The sequence below is a fragment of the Ahaetulla prasina genome, chromosome 1, assembly GCF_028640845.1.
Source record: "Ahaetulla prasina isolate Xishuangbanna chromosome 1, ASM2864084v1, whole genome shotgun sequence".
NCBI lineage: Eukaryota > Metazoa > Chordata > Lepidosauria > Squamata > Colubridae > Ahaetulla > Ahaetulla prasina.
The window spans coordinates 259,650,982-259,672,563 of NC_080539.1; the positions used below are offsets into that span (position 1 = coordinate 259,650,982).

Below are 21,582 nucleotides of genomic sequence, written 5' to 3' on the forward strand. Positions count from 1 at the left end.
TTGAAAAAATGGCTATATGCTTGGTCAGTGAAATTCTGGCCCCATGTGATCACATGAACACTATCAGGGTGTGCACCTAATGATTTGAGTTGTCATGATTGAGATGTGATGATGTTCATTTGTGACCTTGTCTGCCGGCTTCCCACAAGCAAACTCAATGAAGAAGCTAGTAGGGAAGGTTGCAAGTTTCTCTGTTCCCCCCACCCATGCACAGCTGTCACTGACCCTTCTAGGCTTTTCCTAGCCACCTGTAGTTCAGGTGGCATGGGCCAACCCCGCTCAGTTTCTCCCCCAGCATCCCTTGGCTGCATGTGACCTGAACTCTGTGACCTGAACTCTTAGACCTTCCCTTCCTCCCAGTCATGGCATCTGCACACCCTTTTCCTGGGATTTCTGCCTTTTCCCACAATGATTTTGGGATTACAACAGCTATCTCATTCATAGTGAACCATTGGTTTGCTTAACTACCATCATATTAGCTTAATGACAATGGTGATTCACTTAACAACTGCTGCAAAAAAGTTGCAAAATCAGGTTGGTGATATGAGTGACCCAATTTACAATTTCCTGAGTTATGGCTGTGATGGGCAGGCTCCATCACAATTGTAACTCAAAGACTTTCTGTACAAGTAACAGAGTTTAATGATGAGATTTTTGGAAGCTTTCTAATTTTTTGTTCCTCAACAGTGCAAGGTGAATTCTAACAGAGATTGAGAATAGGCCTACTTTCATTCTAAGATAGGTAGCAAGAGTACCATAAGGAAGGCTCAGAATCTTTCTTAGAACTAAGCTGGCACAAAGCTGTGTTAGGGGAACAGAAGAGGGCATTGGTCAATTCATGTCTAATTTCTAATCACTTGTTCTAATCACAAATTAGGGTGTTTGGTTTTTAAGTTGAAAAGCTAGAAAAAGATCTTTATCTCCTAGAACAGGGGTCTGCAACCTTAAACACTCAAAGAGTCATTTGGATCCATTTCCCACAGAAAAGAAAACACTGGGAGCCACAAAACCTGGGTGGGCGTGCCCAACTCAATGGCATTCCCACCCAGTCACATGACACACACCCCAGCCACACCTACCCAGGTTTTGTGGCTCCGGGTTTTTCTGTGGGAAAAACCCTCTTCTTTCTTTTCTTTCTTTCTCTCCCCTTCTCTCTCTCATTTCCCTCGTTTCCCTCTCATTCTCTTCCTCCAACTCTCTCATTTCTGTGTCCCTCTCCCTCTCTCTCCCCCTATTCTCTCTCATTTTTTCTCTTTTTCCTCTCTCTCATTCTCTCCCTCCATCATTTTCTGATTTCTCTCTCTCATTCTCTCCCTCCATCATTTTCTGATTTCTCTCTCTCTTCTTCCTCTTTTCTCTCATCTATCTCTCTTTCCCTCCCTCTTTCTCTTCCCTCCTCTCTTTCCCTCCCTCTCTCGCCCCCCCTCGTGTGTGTGTGCGCGCATGCGTGTGTGTTCCCTCTTGAACCATTTCCAAAAACAAGCGAGGGTTTGGTGTGGTTCTTTTTGCTGATGTTCTTTCTTTTTCTTTGGGTGCTTTTTACCATACAATTTAAATCAAGAGTCATTTCAGGTTCCCAAATAAATGAAGCTCTTTCGTCCCCTGCTGTGGCTCCCTGTCAGTTGGCTGGCCCTGCCCCTCGCCCTCCCAGTCACGCCTCACGTGGCCTGAGAAGGTGAGGGCGACAGTGGGGATGGAGACTTGCTCCATATTCCAGAGCATGAGGGAAGCACTTCTTCGTGGGCGCTTCTTCCAGCGCTTCTTGGTGCTACACGCACCTCGGTCACTTGGGAAGACGCACGACTTTCTCTCTGTCCTGAGACACTAGCCCAGTCCAGCTATGACTGAGGCTTCGTGTCATAATGGGTTCCACGAGGAGGAGGGGACGGCATCTCCCCTATTGTGAAGCATGCTAAATTTAAGTGTGCTGTGTAAGGCAGTGCAAGAGCAGTGAGCAAGCCATGGAGATGGCAAGATGAGCAGCGGCAGCCTGGCCGGTCCAGTGCTCTAGACTTGCAACTTGCTCTCGGAGGAGGGAGAGGGAGGGGGAGGGAGAGGGGTGGGGCCAGCCAGTCATCAGGGAGCCACAGCAGGGGGACGAAAGAGCCGCATGTGGCTTGGGAGCTTCATGTTGCTGACACCCATCCTAGAAAATAGCTTCCTAAAATAGAAGTTGGGTTTCTGTCAACCAGAGTTCCATGGAAAAGGCCATTAGGATACTATTCCCTTTGCTTCCTAGGCCAAATTTCCTAGAAAAGAGGCAGATTACCGTATTTATTTACTCTGGTCAGAGAAGACGCAGTTACAGAAAACAATTTTTATCCTTGCCATGTAGAATATCCAGAGCCTGCTGATAATCTACCAAGAATGCAGATTGAAGGATAATATATTCTGGCTACAATGGGGATGTTTTGGCATGTTTTAAAGAGTGCTAGTATGCCTCCTCCTCAAGATCCAAATAGTTGGATCCACTGTTTGTGGAAAATTTTGTCTAGTCTCTTGTTTTCCCTTTTTAGGGAAGGTGGTTGAGAAGGTGATAGTGATGCAATTTCAGAGGATCCTGGATGGAATGTATTATCTGCCCTTTTCAGTAGGCCTAGATATAGGACAGAAATAGCATTGATTACAATTTATGGATGATCTTTGACAGGAGGATGAAGATGGTGCACCCATTCTTCTTGCTCTTGAACTTTCAGTGGCTTTCAATACCCTCAACCATGGTATCCTTTGGGGCCAACTTAGGGAGTTGAGGGTGAGTGGCATAATTTTGTGCTGGTTCACCTCCTTCCTCCAAGGCCGATCCTAATCAGTGTTGATAGGGACAGAAATTTGTAAATGGTATTTATTTTCTGAATCAATTTTACTGTAATTTTAGACATTGTTTTGAGACATATTGGCGAAACTCAAAAAATTAGAATATTGTGGAAAAGTTCATTTATTTCAGTAAAGCAACTTAAAAGGTGAAACTAATATATGAGATAGACTCATTACATGCAAAGTGAGATAGTTCAAGTCTTGATTTGTCATAATTTTGATGATTATAGCTTATGAAAACCCCAAATTCACAATCTCAGAAAATTAGAATATTGTGAAAAGGTTCAATATTCTAGGCTCAAAGTGTCCCACCCTAATCAGCTAATTAAGCCATAACACCTGCAAAGGGTTCCTGAGCCTTTAAATGGTCTCTCAGTCTGGTTCAGTAGGAATCACAATCATGGGAAAGACTGCTGATCTGACAGTTGTGCAGAAAACCATCATTAACACCCTCCATAAGGAGGGAAAGCCTCAAAAAGTAATTGCAAAAGAAGTTGGATGTTCCCAAAGTGCTGTATCAAAGCACATTAATGGAAAGTTATGTGGAAGGGAAAAGTGTGGAAGAAAAAGGTGCACAAGGCAGCAGGGATGACCGCAGCCTGGAGAGGATTGTCAGGAAAAGGCCATTCAAAAGTGTTGGGGATTTTCACAAGGAGTGGACTGAGGCTGGAGCCAGTGCATCAACAGCCACCACACACAGACGGATCCTGGACATGGGCTTCAAATGTCGTATTCCTCTTGTCAAGCCACTCCTGAACAACAAACAACATCGGAAGCGTCTTACCTGGGCTAAAGAAAAAAAGAACTGGTCTGTTACTCAGTGGACCAAAGTCCTCTTTTCTGATGAGAGCAACTTTTGCATCTCATTTGGAAACCAAGGACCCAGAGGCTGGAGGAAGAATGGAGAGGCACATACTGCAAGATCCTTGAAGCCCAGTGTGAAGTTTCCACAGTCTGTGTTGATTTAGGAAGCCATGTCTTTGCTAGTGTTGGTCCACTGTGCTTCATTAAGTCCAGGGTCAATGCAGCCATCTACCAGTAGATTTTGGAGCACTTCATGCTTCCTTCCGCAGATGAGTTTTATGGGGATGCTGACTTCATTTTCCAGCAGGACTTGGCACCTGCCCACACTGCCAAAAGTACCAAAACCTGGTTCAATGCCCATGGGATTACTGTTCTTGATTGGCCAGCAAACTCGCCTGACCTGAACCCCATAGAGAATCTATGGGGCATTGCCAAGAGAAAGATGAGAGACATGAGACCGAACAATGCAGAAGAGCTGAAGGCCGCTATTGAAGCATCCTGGTCTTCCATAACACCTCAGCAGTGCCACAGGCTAATTGTTGTGACCCAGGTTCCTGGACCTGGACTCCTGGACTCGGATGATTCAGAAAGTGAGGGAGAAGACCTGGCAAGGCATGCTTCTCTTGGGCCCTCTCCCTCCCTGGCACCCACTCAAAGGGAGGAGGAGGGGCCGGCAAGGCTTGATTCTCCTGAGCCTTCTTCTGATTTGGCAACACCCCAAGAACAGTTTTGGAGTGATGCAAGACTGCGCAGACGTGACCAGCGCGCGCAGCAGAGGAAGCGTTGGGACAAAGCCAAGGAATGATGGTTATGCAGTGACATCTGCAGAGACTATAAATAGGAGGCGGGACTTCCTGGTTTTTTGTCTTGGACAAAGCAATGAATTTGCGCAGGCAAACTGTATCAATGGAGGGAAGAATATATTCGTGAGTAATTCTGGCCTTATCTATAATTTCCTCATTATCTCCAGAGACTTGGCAGGCCTGTCGGTAGACGTGGCCAGGACATTTATCTATGTAATTAAATTAGAAGAGAAGGCCTTTGACTGACTCTTTGTTGGGAGTATTGGGGGAGGGAAACAGAACACTAATAGCATCCATGCCACACCGCATTGAGGCAGTAATTGATGCAAAAGGGGCCCAAACCAAGTACTGAGTATGTAGGCATGCTTATACTTTTCAGAGGTCCAATATTGTTCTATGTACAATCCTTGTTTTATTGATTTCATATAATATTCTAATTTTCTGAGATTGTGAATTTGGGATTTTCATGAGCTGTAACTCATAATCATCAAAATTATGACAAATCAAGGCTTGAACTTGGAATAGACTGAAGAGGGCGACCAGCACAATGAGGAGCGGCACAATGAGTAGCCGCTCCTCAGCTGCGTTGTGAGAAAGCCGTGGTGTTGCGGATTCTGTTTGAAGCTGCTTGCAAAAGGACTTATTTTTCACCCAAGCAGTTTTTAAAGAAAGAAAAGAACTTAAAACATCGGGGAAGCGGAGGTAAGGATTGTCCGGTAGTAAAATCCCCCTTCCCCTGCTGCCACCCCGCCACCACCACCACCTTACCGCTGTGGCTGCCGCTACTGTCCAGGCCTCAAAAATCATAAAATCACAAAAGAAAGAAAGTTTTAAAAGATAGAGAGAGAGACCGTGGAGAACTCTCACATAGAGCAAGCGCAGAGAGCGCAAAGAGGCTGAAAGAGAGAGAATGAGAGCGTGGAGAAAGACGGCCGCCTTGCTCCAATCCAACGACCTGCCCAGAGATACTTTTTAAAGAGATACTTTTTAAAGAGATACTTTTAAAAAGATACTTTTTTAAAGAGAGTGAGAGAGATACTTTTTAAAGAGATACTTTTTAAAGAGTGAGAGATACTTTTTTTAAAGAGAGTGAGAGAGAGAGAGACAGAGTGATTATAATCCCCTGACGAAATAGAAAGAAAGAAAAAAGAGAGAGAAAGAGGAGGAAGTGAAGAAGAAGAAGCAAAAGTTAAAAGGAGCAGGAAGATTTGAAAATACCACAACCGCCGTCTTCGCTCTTGCAGAAGTGGGGATTTAAATTGAGACCTACATGACCACGCTGAGCGGAGACTTAACCAGCTCCAAGCAAGCAAGCAGTTTTTAGGAGTGAATATATATAGAGAGAGTGGGTTTTTATTTTTATTTTTTTTCTTTGTTACCATGCTTTGAGCATCCCTCCACCAATTTAAACTGACTGATCTGAATCTACCACCATTCTAAAAAAAAACCCTCCAACCATTTATGTCCATCTTGTTTTCCAAAATTTGACTACCTAATTTCCATGTCTGATAAGATCTATACCATGGAATCAACTATAAAGTCACAACAAACTATCATTGACTCTATTGAGGCAAGCTTAGAAATAAGAATACTAGCCTGTTTAGAACCACGTTTCACAAATCTTGAAAAAAAAATTACATCACAAAAAAATGGAAACTCAGCAGATCAAAATCTTTTCCCAATCCAACAAACATTACCTAATCCACAACCTAAAACACAAATATCTGCCAACCAACCAAACAATATAACCATACTCGTAAAAGATATCATCGAAAGAGAACAAAAATGTCAAAATGCTATATTATTTGGATTAGATAACACCAGTGAACCAGATATCACTATAGTTCATAAGTCATAACAACATTAAAAACTACAATTCACCCACCTTCTCCCCTGATGAAATAATCAAAGTCTCCAGAGATGGACCTGAATACAAAAACAGTGATGGCTCAGTGGTGCCCAAATTCTGTAGAGTCATCTGCATAAATGAGACCAGCAAATGACAGTTCATTCATGCTATAAACTCAATTGCCAGAAACAACCCCAGCCATAACAAACTTAGATCACGGCCTGATCTATCATTTCTGCAACGGATACGCTCCCGAGAATTCCGCACAGAACTCAAACGATGGCAAGACGAAGGTGAAACCAACCTATAATTGACTACCGTGCTGACTGCATAAAAAGAAAAACCTACAGTCAATTGCTCAACATCCAACCCCCCATCACCCAAAACATCCAACATCCGTCATACAGAACTTCCAACCATCCGTCGTACAGAACTTCCAACCAGCCGTCATCCAAAACTAGGTACGCACGCCCCTTATTTCCTCCACACCAATCACTGCAGATCTTAAATGCAAACTGATAAATGCAAGAAGCATAGTAAACAAAATGCCTGAATTTCTCTTCTTGTTAAATACTGGTATATTCAACATTATATTTGTATGCAAAACATGGCTGAACTCATCCCTCCCTGACTCCATTATTTCAGACAAAGCGTATCATGTTTTCCTGTCCGATCGCGAAACCCGCAGAGGAGGTGGAGTGGCTATCTTTGACAAAAAGTCACTGAATCTAAAAAATTCAAGTTGCACATAAATTAGCTCTTCCTGAAACTATTGTATGCGAACTATCCCTTAACATCACACTTCGCTTCTTGCTATGCTACAGAGCCCCTGACTACGACATCACACATGCAAACATGTTAACCACACTACTAACATGGGCTACCTCTTGCCCTTATCCTCTCATCTTCCTGGGTGACCTCAACCTACCTCTTATTAACTGGATAACAAACAAATGTACAATTGAACCCATCCATACTACCCTGTACAATGCTGTTACAAATCTAGGTCTTGATCAACTAGTAACTAATAATACAAGACTCAACAACTGCCTTGACCTCATCTTCTGCAACAATGCAAACTCAATTTATGGACTACAAATAAAAGAACCCTGTTCCAACAGTGACCACAGCATGATCGACTTTTGTCTCAATAAACGCCCTTACAATAATCTCCATTATAATGGTATTCCAAACTACAATTTCAAAAAAGCCAACTATGATCTTATAAACACCTACCTCTCATCTCTTGACTGGCAAAATCTATTCTCTAACTGTATCACTGCTGAAGACCACTATAGAGTTTTCCTACTTGAAGTCAATAGACTCATTAAACTATATGTACCACAAACCACTACAAAAATAAGAAAAAACAAATTACCCATATCAATAAAAAAGCTCCAATCCCAAAAAAAATCCCTCTGGTGAAAAAACAAAACTGGCTATATAGCCAACTCAGAAACCGCTACAAAAATATTTGCAACCAAATAAAGATTGAATGCATCAATTACCACATCAAACAAGAAGAAGACCTGCGCACAAAATCCAATCGGGCTTTCTATAATTTTGTGAACAACAAACTTAAAGACTCGAGATCCATCCCACCCCTAAAAGGATCTAACGGTAAAGAATATAATGATGAAACAGTTAAAGCAAACCTCTTTGGCTCAGTCTTTGTTAACAGTAATGGCTCATACCCAACATTCCCCAATCGTACCAACAATGAGTATAACGATCTAACACATATAGTCTCACAGAAGATAATGTTCAAAAGGCCCTTCGCAAACTGAAACCATCTCTATCTATTGGACCTGATGGTCTATGTGCATACTTCTTAAAAAAGATTTCCACTAATATAGCAGAACCCCTAAGCATAATCTTTGAAAAGTCTTTCAGGACCAGCTTCCTTCCCAAAGTATGGTCACTTGTCATGGTCATTCTTGTCTTCAAAAAAGGAGACCCCAGCCTAGTTGAAAATTACAGACAAATTTCCTTATGCTGCGTCACCTGCAAAGTAATGGAATCAATCATCAACCAATCCATCACCCTCCACCTAGAAACAAACAACCTACTCTATAATAAACAATTTGGTTTCAGAAAAAATTTATCCTGTAATTTACAACTTCTTCACTGCAAAAACATATGGACTACAAATCTTGATCAGGGCAAAGCAATAGATGCAATTTACATAGTCTTCTGTAAAGCTTTTGACTCAGTGGTACATGACAAACTTCTTCTAAAACTAAAATCCTACGGCATCTCCGGACCCCTCCATAATTGGATAACAGCGTTCCTGTGAAACAGACAACAAATGGTCAAAATAGGCAGTGCCCTATCAAATCCTGCTTCTGTCAATAGCAGTGTCCCCCAAGGCAGCATTCTAGGACCAACACACTTCATATTATACATTAACGACCTGTGCCCATATTATAAGTAATTGTGTTTTCTTCGCCGATGATGTTAAACTATTTAACACTACCAACAATACGGCTACCCTTCAAAAAGGCCTTGACTTTGTGTTGGAATGGTCAAAAACTTGGCAACTCCAAATCTCAACCAGCAAATGCTCTGTCTTACACATTGGAAAAGAGAATCAGAACACTAAATACAAGCTCGATGGACATTACCTTATTGATGACCCTCACCCCGTTAAAGACCTTGGAGTTTTCATATCAAATGATCTAAGTGCCAAAGCCCACTGCAATTACATTGCAAAAAAGGCTTTAAGAGTTGTAAACTTAATCTTGCGTAGCTTCTTTTCCAGAAAGATTACACTACTAATCAGAGCATACAAAACATTTGCTAGACCAATTCTTGAATACAGCTCGACTGTCTGGAACCCACACCTCATTTCTGACATAAATACAATTGAGTGAGTCCAGAAATATTTTACAAGAACAGTTCTCCACTCCTCTGATTACAACAAAATACCTTATGCCACCAGACTTGAAATCCTGGTTTTAGACAATTTAGAACTCCGTCACCTTCGACATGACCTGAGTTTAACTCATAGAATCATCTGTTACAATGTCCTTCCTGTTGAAGACTACTTCAGCTTCAATTGCAACAATACACGAGCACACAATAGATTTAAGCTTAATGTGAACCGTACCAATCTTGATTGCAGAAAACATAACTTCAGTAACAGAGTTGTTAATGCCTGGAATACACTACCTGACTTTGTAGTCTCTTCCCAAAATCCCCAAAGCTTTAACCAAAGACTATCTACTATTGACCTCACCCCAGTCCTAAAAGATCTGTAAGGGGCGTGCATAACAATGTTCCCTTTTGCTGTAACAAAATCATAAGCTTGAGAGGAACTTGAGGGCTCTTCTATGCCAATCCTCTACATTGTGCAGGACACCTCATCTATCCCAAAGAAATGGCTGTACAATCTTTTCTTCAAAACTTCTAGCGATAGAGCATCTGAGGAGTAGGATGCTCCACTGCTTAATAGCTCTCACAGGATATTCATTCTTATTTCAGATTTGGATTTTTCACAATAAAATTTTCACCCAAATGATCTTGTCTTATATTCAAGTGCTGTGGAGAATAAATCCACAATCTCTTCCCTGAGATATCCATTCATGTATTGGAGGGCTGCTGTTAATGTTTCCTCTTAGCCTTTTCTTTAGATTAAACATGCTAATTTCCTTTCATTGCTCTTTGTAGGATTTAGCCTCCAAGGCCCTTCCCATCTTTGCCACTCTTACCTGTATTCTTTCCAGTTCCTCTGTGACCTTTCTGAATTGTGACCAGAACTGACCACAGTATTCCAGATGTAATCTGTCCAATGCAGCACAGATTGGCAGTGTCACTTTTATACTACATCTCTATTGATGCAGCCAAAAAATGCACTGGCTCTTTTGGCAGCTGCAACACATTGCTGGCTCATTTTTAATCTGTGGTGTACTAAGATATCCAGTTTGTTTTACAAGTAATACTGCTAAGCTAGTTACTGCCTATTTTGTAGTTGTGTGTTTGTTTTTTCCTATCTAAGTGCAAAATCTCTCATTTTTCACTTCTGAACATTTTGTCGGATAGGGTTCAATCTTCAAGTATATCAGATTCTTTTTGAATTTTGAGTCTATCTTCTGGAGTGTTAACAATCCCCTTTAAGTTGTATCATATGCATATTTTATGAGCATGTCTTCTGTTCTTTTATGTAAGTGATTTATAAAAATGTTGAAGAGTATTGTGCCTGGGACAAAACCCTGAGTTATCCCACTGAACATCACATTCTGTATGGACATGGACCAAGTAGGGACATGTGTTGGTTATGGTTACTCAGCTAGTTGTAAATCTACGTGTTAAGTGAGATCATCTATCCACATTGTTCTGGCTTATCAAGAAGGTTACTGTGGCATACTTTATTAAATACCTTGCTGAAGAAAGTACAGTACATCCAAATATTCTCTTGAGCTAGTCACGTTATTAAAGAAAACAACAAGATTTTGCTGGCATAATTTGTTTTTAACAAATCCATCACACTGTTTGTTTCTTTTTTTCTTTTTTTTTAAATCAAAATTTTTATTTTCCATAATAATTCCCACAATTTGACCAGTGTACAATACAATCACTTATCCAACAATCAATCCTATACTCAAATTATACTCAATCAGGGCTGCTCGACCGCCACTCCCTCCCTTAATCCTTTCTTCCCTTCTCATCCTTCTTCAACTTTCCCCACCATCTTCTCCTCGCTTTCCTACTTCCCCACCTCTTTCCCACTTCTCACTACCATCCTTTCTAACCCTCTATCTTCTCCTTCTTCTTCTCCTCCTATCCTTTCTTCTCCCTCCCTTCTTTCCTACCTACCCACCTACCTACCTACTTTCTTCCTTCTTTACTCCTCTTTCCTTACCCTTTCCCTTCGGGAGTGGTTACCGAGCAGTCCCGACTTTACACCATTCCAACTTGTTTATTTCTACCATTATTCCTGTACAATGGCAACCAATCAATTTATAGTCTTCCCCTTCCCCCCCCCTTTCCCCCCTCCTCCCCCCCCCGAGACTTCCCAGAACAGAATACAGGGTATTGTAACTAACAAACATAATCTAAAATATAACATAAAACATATTCCATTTCACACCATCACACTATCAATTCCCTTCTTTCTTAAACTAATACATAGCAATTCATAACTTCACTCAAAACTAATTGATATTTTTAATCTGATACTTATTTTGAATATAATCAATCCACTTCCTCCATTCCAAAATATATTTTTCTTGTGTACAGTCTTTCAAGTAGGCAGAAATTTTGCCATTTCTGCTAAATTTGATACTTTACTAATCCATTCTCCAATTGTAGGTAAGTCTTCTTTCTTCCAATATTGTGCAATCAATAGTCTTGCAGCAGTTATTAAATTCAAAATCAGTTTTGTCTCTATAACAGTGCAATCTGGAATTATTCTAATAAAAGAACTGTGGAACAAACTTGATCTTCTTTTCAAAATGTTCTGCATAATCCACCATATTTTTAATCCAAAAGGCTTTAACTTTTTGCAAGTCCACCATATATGATAATAGGTAGCATCCTCACAATCACATCTCCAACATTTTGCTTTCACATTTGGATACATACATGACAGTTTTTAGGATCTAAATGCCATCTATAAAACATTTTATAAAATTTTCTCTTAAATTTTGTGCTTATGAATTTAACATTCCTCACCCAAATTTTTCCCATGTTTCTAACATTATAGGTTGTTGAAAATTTTGTGCCCATTTTACCATACAATCTTTAACCAACTCCATTTCTGAATCAATTTCAACCAATACATTATATAATCTCTTTATATGCTGTTGACCTTGATCTTTTATTTGTTTTACCAAATTATCATCACTTTGCCTTATACCAATTTTCTGATCTATTTTCCATCTAGATTGCAATTGTCCATACTGGAACCATGTATAATTTCTCCCTTCATCCTCAATTTCTCTCTAGATTTTAACTGTAATTCCCCTTTTTCCATAGTCAAAAGCTCTTTGTAAGTGATAACCTCCATTTTTTGTAATATATTTATATTCTCTATCATATGTCTGGGGATGGTCCATATTGGTATCTTTCCATCTAACTTATATTGATATTTTTTCCAAATCCTCAACAAAGCACTTCTGACCATATTATTCTTAAATGTCTTATCAATTTTCTTGTCATATATTACATATGCATGCCATCCATATAACAAACCATAACCTTCTATATTCAAAATCCTTTCCTCTGTTAAATTAATCCAATCAGAAATTAAAGCTAAAACAACTGCATCATAGTACAATTTCAAGTTAGGCATTTTAAACCCCTCTTTCCTAACATCTTGCATTATTTTTAACTTTATCCTCGGTTTTTACCCTTCCATACAATATTATTATTCCTTTCCTGCCCTTCTTGTAAATTTGCATCTTTCTTCAATATTGGAATCATTTGAAACAAAAATAAAAATCTAGGCAAAACATTCATTTTTATAGCTGCCACTCTTCCCAACAATGATAATTGTAACTTCTTCCATTTCTCCATTTCTTTAATTACTTTTCCCCACAATACCTCATAATTATTTTTATATAATTTTACATTCGATGCTGTAATGTATACTCCTAAGTATTTAACCTTTTTAACTGCTTCATATCCAGTTATTCTTTCTAATTCTTCCCTCTGATGTGTATTCATATTTTTAATTATCATTTTTGTCTTCTGTTGATTCACTTTAAACCCAGATACCTTACTATACTGATCAATTGTCTCCATCAAATATACAGCTGAATATATTGGTTGAGATAAAGAAACAACCAGATCATCTGCAAACGCTCTTAATTTATAATCTTGATTTTTAATTCTAATTCCTTTTATTCGATCTAAACCACGTATCTTACTCAATAATATTTCCAAAGTTAGAATGAATAATAATGGTGACAAGGGACATCCTTGTCTAGTCCCTTTCTCAATCTTGAAAGATTCTGTTAATCCACCATTTACTATTATTTGAGCTGTTTGCTTTTGATATATAGCCTTAATTGCTTGAATAAAATAATCCCCAAATTGCATTTTTTCTATTACTTTAAACAAAAACTGCCAATCCAATCTATCAAAAGCTTTTTCCGCATCCAAAAAAAAGAATGCTGCTGAGACCTGGCTGTTTCTTTCCAAATATTCAAGTAAATTTACAATTTGTCTCATATTATATCTCATCTGTCTCCCCTTAATAAATCCTGATTGATCATTATGAATTAATTGATTCATCAGTGGCATCAATCTATTCGCTAATATCTTAGCAAATATCTTATAATCAGTATTTAAAAGCGATATTGGCCTATAATTCTCTGGTTTAACACCATCTCGATCTTCTTTAGGTATTAATGAGATAAAAGCTGTCCTCCATGAAGGAGGAGCTTCTCCTCCCCTTTGTATTCTGTTAAATAACTCCTTAAGTGGTACAATCATCTCATTTTGTAAATTTTTATAATAAGTAGTTGTCAAACCATCTGTACCTGGTGCTTTATTCGCTTTAAGCTGCTTAATTGCAAACACTATTTCCTCTGAAGAAATTAATTGATTCAACTCTTCCCTTTGATCTACTGTAATTTCTAAGATACCGTGGTCCTGTAAATATCTATCTATATCTTTATCATTAATCACATCTCTAGAATATAACTTAGTATAATATTCTAAAAAAGCTTTTTTAATCAAATTTTGCTGATATACTTCCTTACCTCTATATTCTATTTTATCAATTATCGTCGTTTCTGTTTCTTTCTTAATAAATATGCTAACCACCTTCCAGGTTTATTAGAATTATTAAACAAATTATGTTTTATATTGTAAATTAGTTGCCACCTGATCTGCCATTAACATATTAAATTGACCTCTTAATATATTTATTGACTCTTTTATTTTACTATCTCCTGGATTACATACCAATAACTGCTCCTTCCTTTTAATTTCCTCTTCTAATTCTTTTCGCCTTTTGTGCAGTCTATTTCTATATTTATTATTCATTTCTAATAAAATTCCTCTCATATAAGCTTTGCTTGTGTCCCAAACTATCTCTATAGGTGTCCCTTTATCCATGTTCAAAGAAAAAAATTCCTTCATTAGAGTTTTACATTCATTTACATTTTGTTCATATTTAAACAAGTTCTCATTCATCCTCCACGACCTCCTGGCCTCTTTTTCCCGATCTAGCTCAATCCATACCGGGCTATGATCAGACAAAGTTCTAGAACAAATTTTTGTCTTCTTCACTCTGAAAAACAAATCATTAGTAATTAAAATAAAATCAATCCTAGAAAAAGATTGATGTCTGTCAGAAAAAAATGTAAAATCTCTCTCTTTTTCATTGCGTTCTCGCCATACATCTCTCAATTCTAAATCTTCCATCAAATCAAAGAATGCCTTTGGCAGTTTTACACGATTGGAAATATTTCTAAGACTTCTTTTATCTTTCTGGGTATCCATCACTCCATTCCAATCACCCATTAATATATAAGTTTTATAATCCCAAGATGTTATTCTTTTATGTAAAAACTTATAAAATTTTTCTTGTTGTTGATTTGGTGCATAAACTCCTATTAAAAGTATTTTTCTCCCTTCCAATAAAAGTTCAATAGCAATATATCTTCCTTGATTATCCGCCTCAATTAATGTTGCAGATAAATTACTCTTTATATAAACAACTAGTCCATTCTTCTTTTCTGTAGCAGATGCAACAAAATGTATTCCCAATTTGAATTTATCAAATATTTCTGGTCTAATGTTCTAATATGTGTTTCTTGTAAACATACAATGTCATTTTAAATTGCTTCAAATAATGAAATATCTTTCTTCTCTTTGTGGTGAGTTTAATCCATTGACATTCCAAGATAAAAGTCTAATTGCCATTATCAGCAATCGAAACTTTTGAAGCACCAGCTGCAAATCATATCTTTCTTTGGGCCTTGCTCCTCCCACTGTTTCCATCTTGGTAATAGCAGATTGAGCCTGTTGAGCCTTTTCTTCTTGTTCCTTGCGTTTGACAGCTGCTCTTGTCATCCTTGGCTCTTTTGGAATCTCTGATCCCATCTTAGACACATCCAACGCTTGTATAGGTCTTCTTCCATTACTATCACTTCTTTTTCTTTAATTTCACCTTCCTTTCTCCTACCATCCGGAGATGGTGGACTTCCAGCTTTAAGCACATAAGCATAAAACTCTCGTGCTTTACTGACTGTATTAAGACGATGTGCTTTCCCTTCATAGTAAACTATTATACCAGTTGGGATATCCCATCTATACTCAATCTGACATTTTTTAAGTTCATTCACCAAAAAAGCAAACTCCTTCCTACCTCTCAACATTTTGGGGGGAATTTCCTTTAGTATTAAAATATCTTGGCCAGCCGCTTGAATCTTGTCTCCTTTAAAAGAAGCTTGTAAAATCTCATTTCTCACTGTTCTAGTAGTAAAATAAATAACAATGTCTCTCGGAAGATTTCTTTGTCTTGCTATCCAGGAATTCACACGATAAATTTTATCAATATGAAAAGCCACATCTACTGGCCGAACTGCCAAAATCTCTGCAAAGGCCTCCGAAAAAATTTGCTTCAAATTCTCATATTTACATTCTTTCAGTCCACGGATTCGTAAAGCATGTTCCATAGCTCTATATTGTACCAAAACAATTTCATCATCAACTTTATCCATTTTACTTTGAACTGCCTCAATCTTATTTTCCAATTTTAAATTAACTTTCTTATTTCTTCTACTTCCTGTTCCAGACCCTGTACTGCTGACACCAAACCTTCTTTGACTTCTTTATTTCCAGTTTGAATTTCTAACATCTGTTTTTTCATCTCTGACATTTCTTCTGTAATTAATTTAAACTTATCTTCTATCTGGGAAGTTTGCCAATTCATAACATCGTTAAGAGATTCTTTCATAAATTCTTTCAGATTATCCTGAAGTGCTTCCAAATTTAGTGATTTTGTATCTGCCGTATGTGCTGGAGAAACTCCGGGTGTTAATGTTCCTGGGGTTTTTGTAACAGTTGACTTTAATTGTTTTGCTGCCATCTCTTAAAATTTCTCTTTAACTTAATGTTACGTATAAACCTTTTAAGTCTTTTTTTTTTTTTTTAAACAGTCTCAGTATCTCTTCTCCCTTCTCATTACAATGTTTTAAAAAAATTTCCAGCTGACCTTCAGCAATAAGCAGCAGACAGTGAGAACTGTAACACTTTCGTTTTCAACTGCGTAGCTCATTAAAGAACAACCGCCATTTTCGCTTTGAAGTCAAAGCCAAAACTTAAAAAAAAAATAACAGGGAATTGATTGATTACTTGCTTTTATATTTAGAGCTCTCCTGTTTCTGTTCAGTCCGGTATTATCTTCTTTAAGTTAAAATTGGTCCCGGCAGTTGGTCGCGGCAATTAGGTCTGCCGAAGCAGGAAGAAAAGCCTCAGATCTGGAGCACTTTGAAGTTCTGAGGGGGCTTAACCCTTCGAGCCCCCTGGTATCTTCCAGGAGCTCTAGGGAAGCTCTACCTCTGCTTCTTTTGCTCTCCTCCGCTTCTTCTCCCGAAGAGGGGGATTTCTGAACCGCTGGACAGCTGATTGTCGCTGTCTTAGCAGTCCAACACGATCCAGAGGTTGGTGACCAAAAAGATCACCTCCATTGCCAACGGAGCCAACCAGGAAGTCCACACTGTTTGTTTCTAAGTGCTTGCAAATCACTGCTTGATTATTTTTTTTCCAAGATTTTACCAGGTATTGATGTCAGACTGATTGGTTTATATTTTCCTGTGTCTACCTTTCCCCTTTTTTAAATATTAGAGCAGTGTTGATCCTTCTCCAAGCATCTGGCACTTCTGTACTTAAGCTTTCAGTCAATGATTCTGAGATAACACCCACTAGTTGCTTTAACACCCTGCAATGTAATCCATCTCATTCAAGAGAATTTGATTTGTTCAGAACAACTACGTGTTTTCTCATCAGTTCCTTATCTTTTTTGATCTTCATTTCTCTTCTCCCCACAGTATCAATTCTATTAAGTTGCACTGTTTTTTTTTCTTTTGTGAAAAGATAGATGCAAAGTAGGAATTAAACATTTCAGCTTTCTCCCTGATTTTCACAAATGAAAATGCTGCAATTTTGTCATCTTCTCCAAATAGTGGGTCATCAGTTTCCTTGACTTTTTTCCTGTTTCAGACCAATCCTTAAAACCCTTCTGTTATTTTCAGCATTTAAAACAAGGTTTTGCTCATGCTGACCCTTAGCCTTCCTGACCATATCCTTGCAGATTCAGGTTATTTCCTTATATTCTCCTTTTGTTAATTCAATTGATTTTCTTCCTGCAACTTTTTATTCTGTGACTGGAAAGGAAATATTTAGTGCACAAATGGATATTTTTTCAATGAGGAATAGAATTCTGGTTAAAAATTTACCTGGAACAAAAGCTGCCTTTGGAACTATCAGATATTAGTTTATGTCATCATTAATCCTGTGTTTACAGCAATATGAGATGTCAATCCACAGTCGTCGGTGTTATGTATCTAAGTTTTGGAGGGAAATTTAGGCTACTGCCCCAGTTCATTGCCTATTTCATTGGCTATTGCCCCAGCCAGAAAAGTATATAAGGAGAGCTTCTCTTCTGGTTCAGTTGCTGGATTCATACCATATAATAAAGAGCTGTTGTTCACCACAACCTGTCTCCTGTCTCCTCAATCGCCCAATTTAACAATCACTGTGTACAATCCTTCCTGCTGAGCAGTGTCCTTACCTGAGCTAAATTCCATAGATGGGATGGCAGTACAACTCCCAATTCCAAGTTGCTTGGGGATTTCAATCTGCTACCCAGTGACACTGACTCCAGAACAGAGTTCATTGCCTTCATGGCAACCACGGACCTACCCTTAATCATTAATTGGCTGATGCTTACTGGAGGCCACACACTAGATCTGGTTTTGTTTTAGGCAATTAAGGTGTGATCTGGAGGACATTAATATTATTTTGCTGCTATGGACAGATCAGTCTTTGGTTGTCTGTTGCCTCACTGGTGCCACTCCTCCCTGTAGGAATACAGGTCTTGTTTGATTGGTCCCCACAGGTATATTGATGGATCCAAGCTTGGGTTTCCTGAGGGTCTTGTGGGAAGTTCAGATGAGGTCAAGTCACTGCCTGGAATGGGTGGGTGGGTGGAGCCCCTGGATTATATTGCGCCTATGTGGCCTCTTCCTGTGTGCTAATCCCAGTATGCACTTTCATTTATTGAGCAGTTCTGGAGATGTAGTGCTTGAATGGCTGGAGCACCATTGTAGGAAGACTCATTGTGAGTTTGACCAAATATGGGTGAAAGCCTGTATTAGGGATTATTTTGTGATAGTATGGATGGCAAAACATAAATATTTCTCTGCCCTTAGTGCATCTTCTGATAACTGTCCAACAGTTCTGTTTTGAGTGTTCTGGTTCCTATTGGATAGGTAAGCTCCTCAGAATATCTGTCGGGTCTCTGTGAGGCTAATCGGGAAGACCGCTCAGATCCACTCTGCATTTGACTTTAACTGGGCAGCTCAGGCTGAGATGCCTGGGGCACATCTGGTGTGATCTGGGATGAGTTTGAGGAACTGCTTATCTCCTATAGTATCTGTTGTCACCCACCAGCTGCCAGTGGAGCTGGCGGCAGACTCAGATAATGAGGAGGTTGGGGAGGAACTTGGGCCAGTTCTGGAGTCTGGGGAAGACTCTGATGGATGCTCTGTGTCAGACGCAAAAATAGAGCCAGGGCTGTCCAACATTTCCCAACCACTGGAGAGGCAGCTGCCTTTGGAGGCTGAGATGAGGAGGAAGAACATCTGGGGCCTGTTCCAGATGCATGTATGCACAGAGCAGTTAGGAGAGGAGAACAACGAAGAACAAGGAGTCGACTTGGGAAGCAAAGCACACATGGATGCTGAATGGCCCCTTCCTGCCTGGGGAATAAATAGAAGGAAAGGGGAGTGGTTTTCATAGGAGACAACAGTTCGGAGTTCTGAAGATTTTGGCTCAGTGTGTTTTGTGCCACAAAGACTGCTTGCCAGAACTTAATTAGCAGCCTTTCGTCTGGGAGCTCATGGCCTTGAAATCATTGCAAGGAACTGATAATGTCTATAGTGCAATTAACTCTTTGAAGGACTAATGCCTGGACTTTTTGATGGGTGAATGCAATTAATTCACAAGAGAAAAAGAAAGAGGGGTTTTTCATGACAAGGAGTCTGTTTCTTGTTTCTGCTAAGGCTCAGAACAATATCTACCAGGCCAAACCAAACTGGCAGAGTTGATGCATTCCAGGTTCCTTCAATTAATGCAATCTATTGCGACTCCAGAGGTGCACCTTCTGTGTTGCATTGCTTGCACTCTGGAACAAGATTTCTCCAAGATCGTCCCACCCTGTTTCAAAGGGACCTGAAGATCTGGCCTTTGATAGGGATGACTAGAGTCTCCTTTTAACTTAGATTGCTTTCATTTGTTTCCATTCAGTTTGGTATTCTGTCATCTCTATCCTTTTTTCTTCTTTTTTTTCTTGTCATGTTTCTCATGCTTTAAATCATTTGTAAACTCCCCAGAGTTGCTGGAAGTCAGGCAGCACATAAATTTAATAAATAATAATGTGTGGGTTATATAGTGATACAGGAGCCCACTCTTTGAAATGGAAAACTAAATGTTCTGACATTTAGCATCCTACTGTTATAGCATTTATGTGATAATTTTTATTGTACAGTAACTTCAAGTACAAATATATAATTTAAAATGAGTCTCATGATATTTACATTTAATGTTTATTTAGTATCATTGTATTGTTTTTAACAGATGTCTGCAGTGGGGAGGAACTATTTCCATCATCATTGGAACCAGTTTGATGTAGTAATCATAATCATTGGAATTATAGATGTTGCAATTATCAATATCATTAAATCAATTAGCCCAACATACGCTATTATTTATATTATCAGGATATTACGGTTTCTTCGTGTTGTAAGAGTTCTGCGTCTCTTAAAGGTAAACATAATGATATTGTTGAAAAATTGAGGTTTTTGTTTGTTTCAGATTTTTTTTAAAAAAAATATTACAAATATTAAAATATTAAATCCATTTAGTCCATTGTTTATTTATGCTTATTGACGGTAAGCATTGGATTGTTTGTTCAATTAAATTAAATTCATTTAAAGTGTTCTCTGCTAATTTGGGAGCAGAAACCAAATACTTATGAAGTCTATAAGTTGGAAATGCTTGATGTACTATCAGATTTTATTCACAAAACGTGAAGACGCACTGAATATGCTTCTCAACAGCCTCTGTCTTATTATAAGCTTCATGAAAACAATGCCCACAAAAAAGTAGTATCATCTGTTCATATCTCTTGAGTATTTGTGAGAGTTGAATCTGAAATGATATAAAGACATTTGTTGTCTGTTTTGGTTTATCAGTTGGGTGTTAGTTTTTGAGAGGCATATTATATAGTATTAGAATATTGTCATCACTCATTTTGTGATAGCTGGCTAGTTTGGTTGGTGACATTTTATACTTTCCTACTAATGAATAATACAAAGAAGCAAAAATGGATATTTCATGAGATGTGTCTGCATCTCTTAGTAAGGGAAAAAGTAGATTTAAATCAAGTGTAATCGTATTTTGAAAGCCATATTCATATATTACATTTTTACTTTAGGAATCTCCTTAAGAGAATATTTCCCACGTCTGGATTTTTTCTCTCTCTTGCATTTACGTGCTGAATGTTTTTCTTCTTACCGGCAGACATTATTAGAATTCAATTTTGCCTGTATCGGTACTATTTTTCTCCTTCTATAAATTTACTGACTAATAGGAGCAATAAATGTAGGGGTAATTACCAAGATTCGGCATATTTTTCTCATCGCCTTGTCTAAAAAATTTAGTTTGCATTTCTCTACATACAAAGACCTGTTGGTTAGATTAGCATTTTTAGAGCTTTCTATCTCACTTCAATTCTATTTGTCAACTGAAACTGATCTATGTGGTTCAGGATTTACTTGACTGCCTATTTGTTCATAGTGGAAAAAAGCACACTGTATGCTTTTGCTATGAATAGACTTAATTAACTTTGACTTTCCTATGTCCATGTTATTTCCTGAACAAGTGTATTTCATATTTTTTTACCCAAGTTCCAGTCTCAGGAATGCTATTTTACAAACGTTTAATCCAGTGGTGAAATCTGAACTGGTTTACTACTGGTTCGCTGGCTGTGCATGCACACTGCATGCCAAATGCCCAAACAGGTTGTAAAAAATGCTTTTAAAAGGTAAAAAATTGCTCTGACGATCACAGCTGTGC

General features: G+C 38.5%; 1 protein-coding gene across 1 annotated transcript in view; it reads left to right on the forward strand.

The window, feature by feature from the left end:
- The window catches only part of LOC131186115 (sodium/hydrogen exchanger 10-like), a 106,189-nt gene that overhangs the window by 52,760 nt on the left and 31,847 nt on the right, over window positions 1-21,582 (forward strand). Inside the window, exon 16 of the mRNA XM_058159426.1 lies at window positions 20,083-20,271. Coding sequence (XP_058015409.1) covers window positions 20,083-20,271 — 189 coding nt within the window. The remainder of the gene's footprint in view (window positions 1-20,082; window positions 20,272-21,582) is intronic.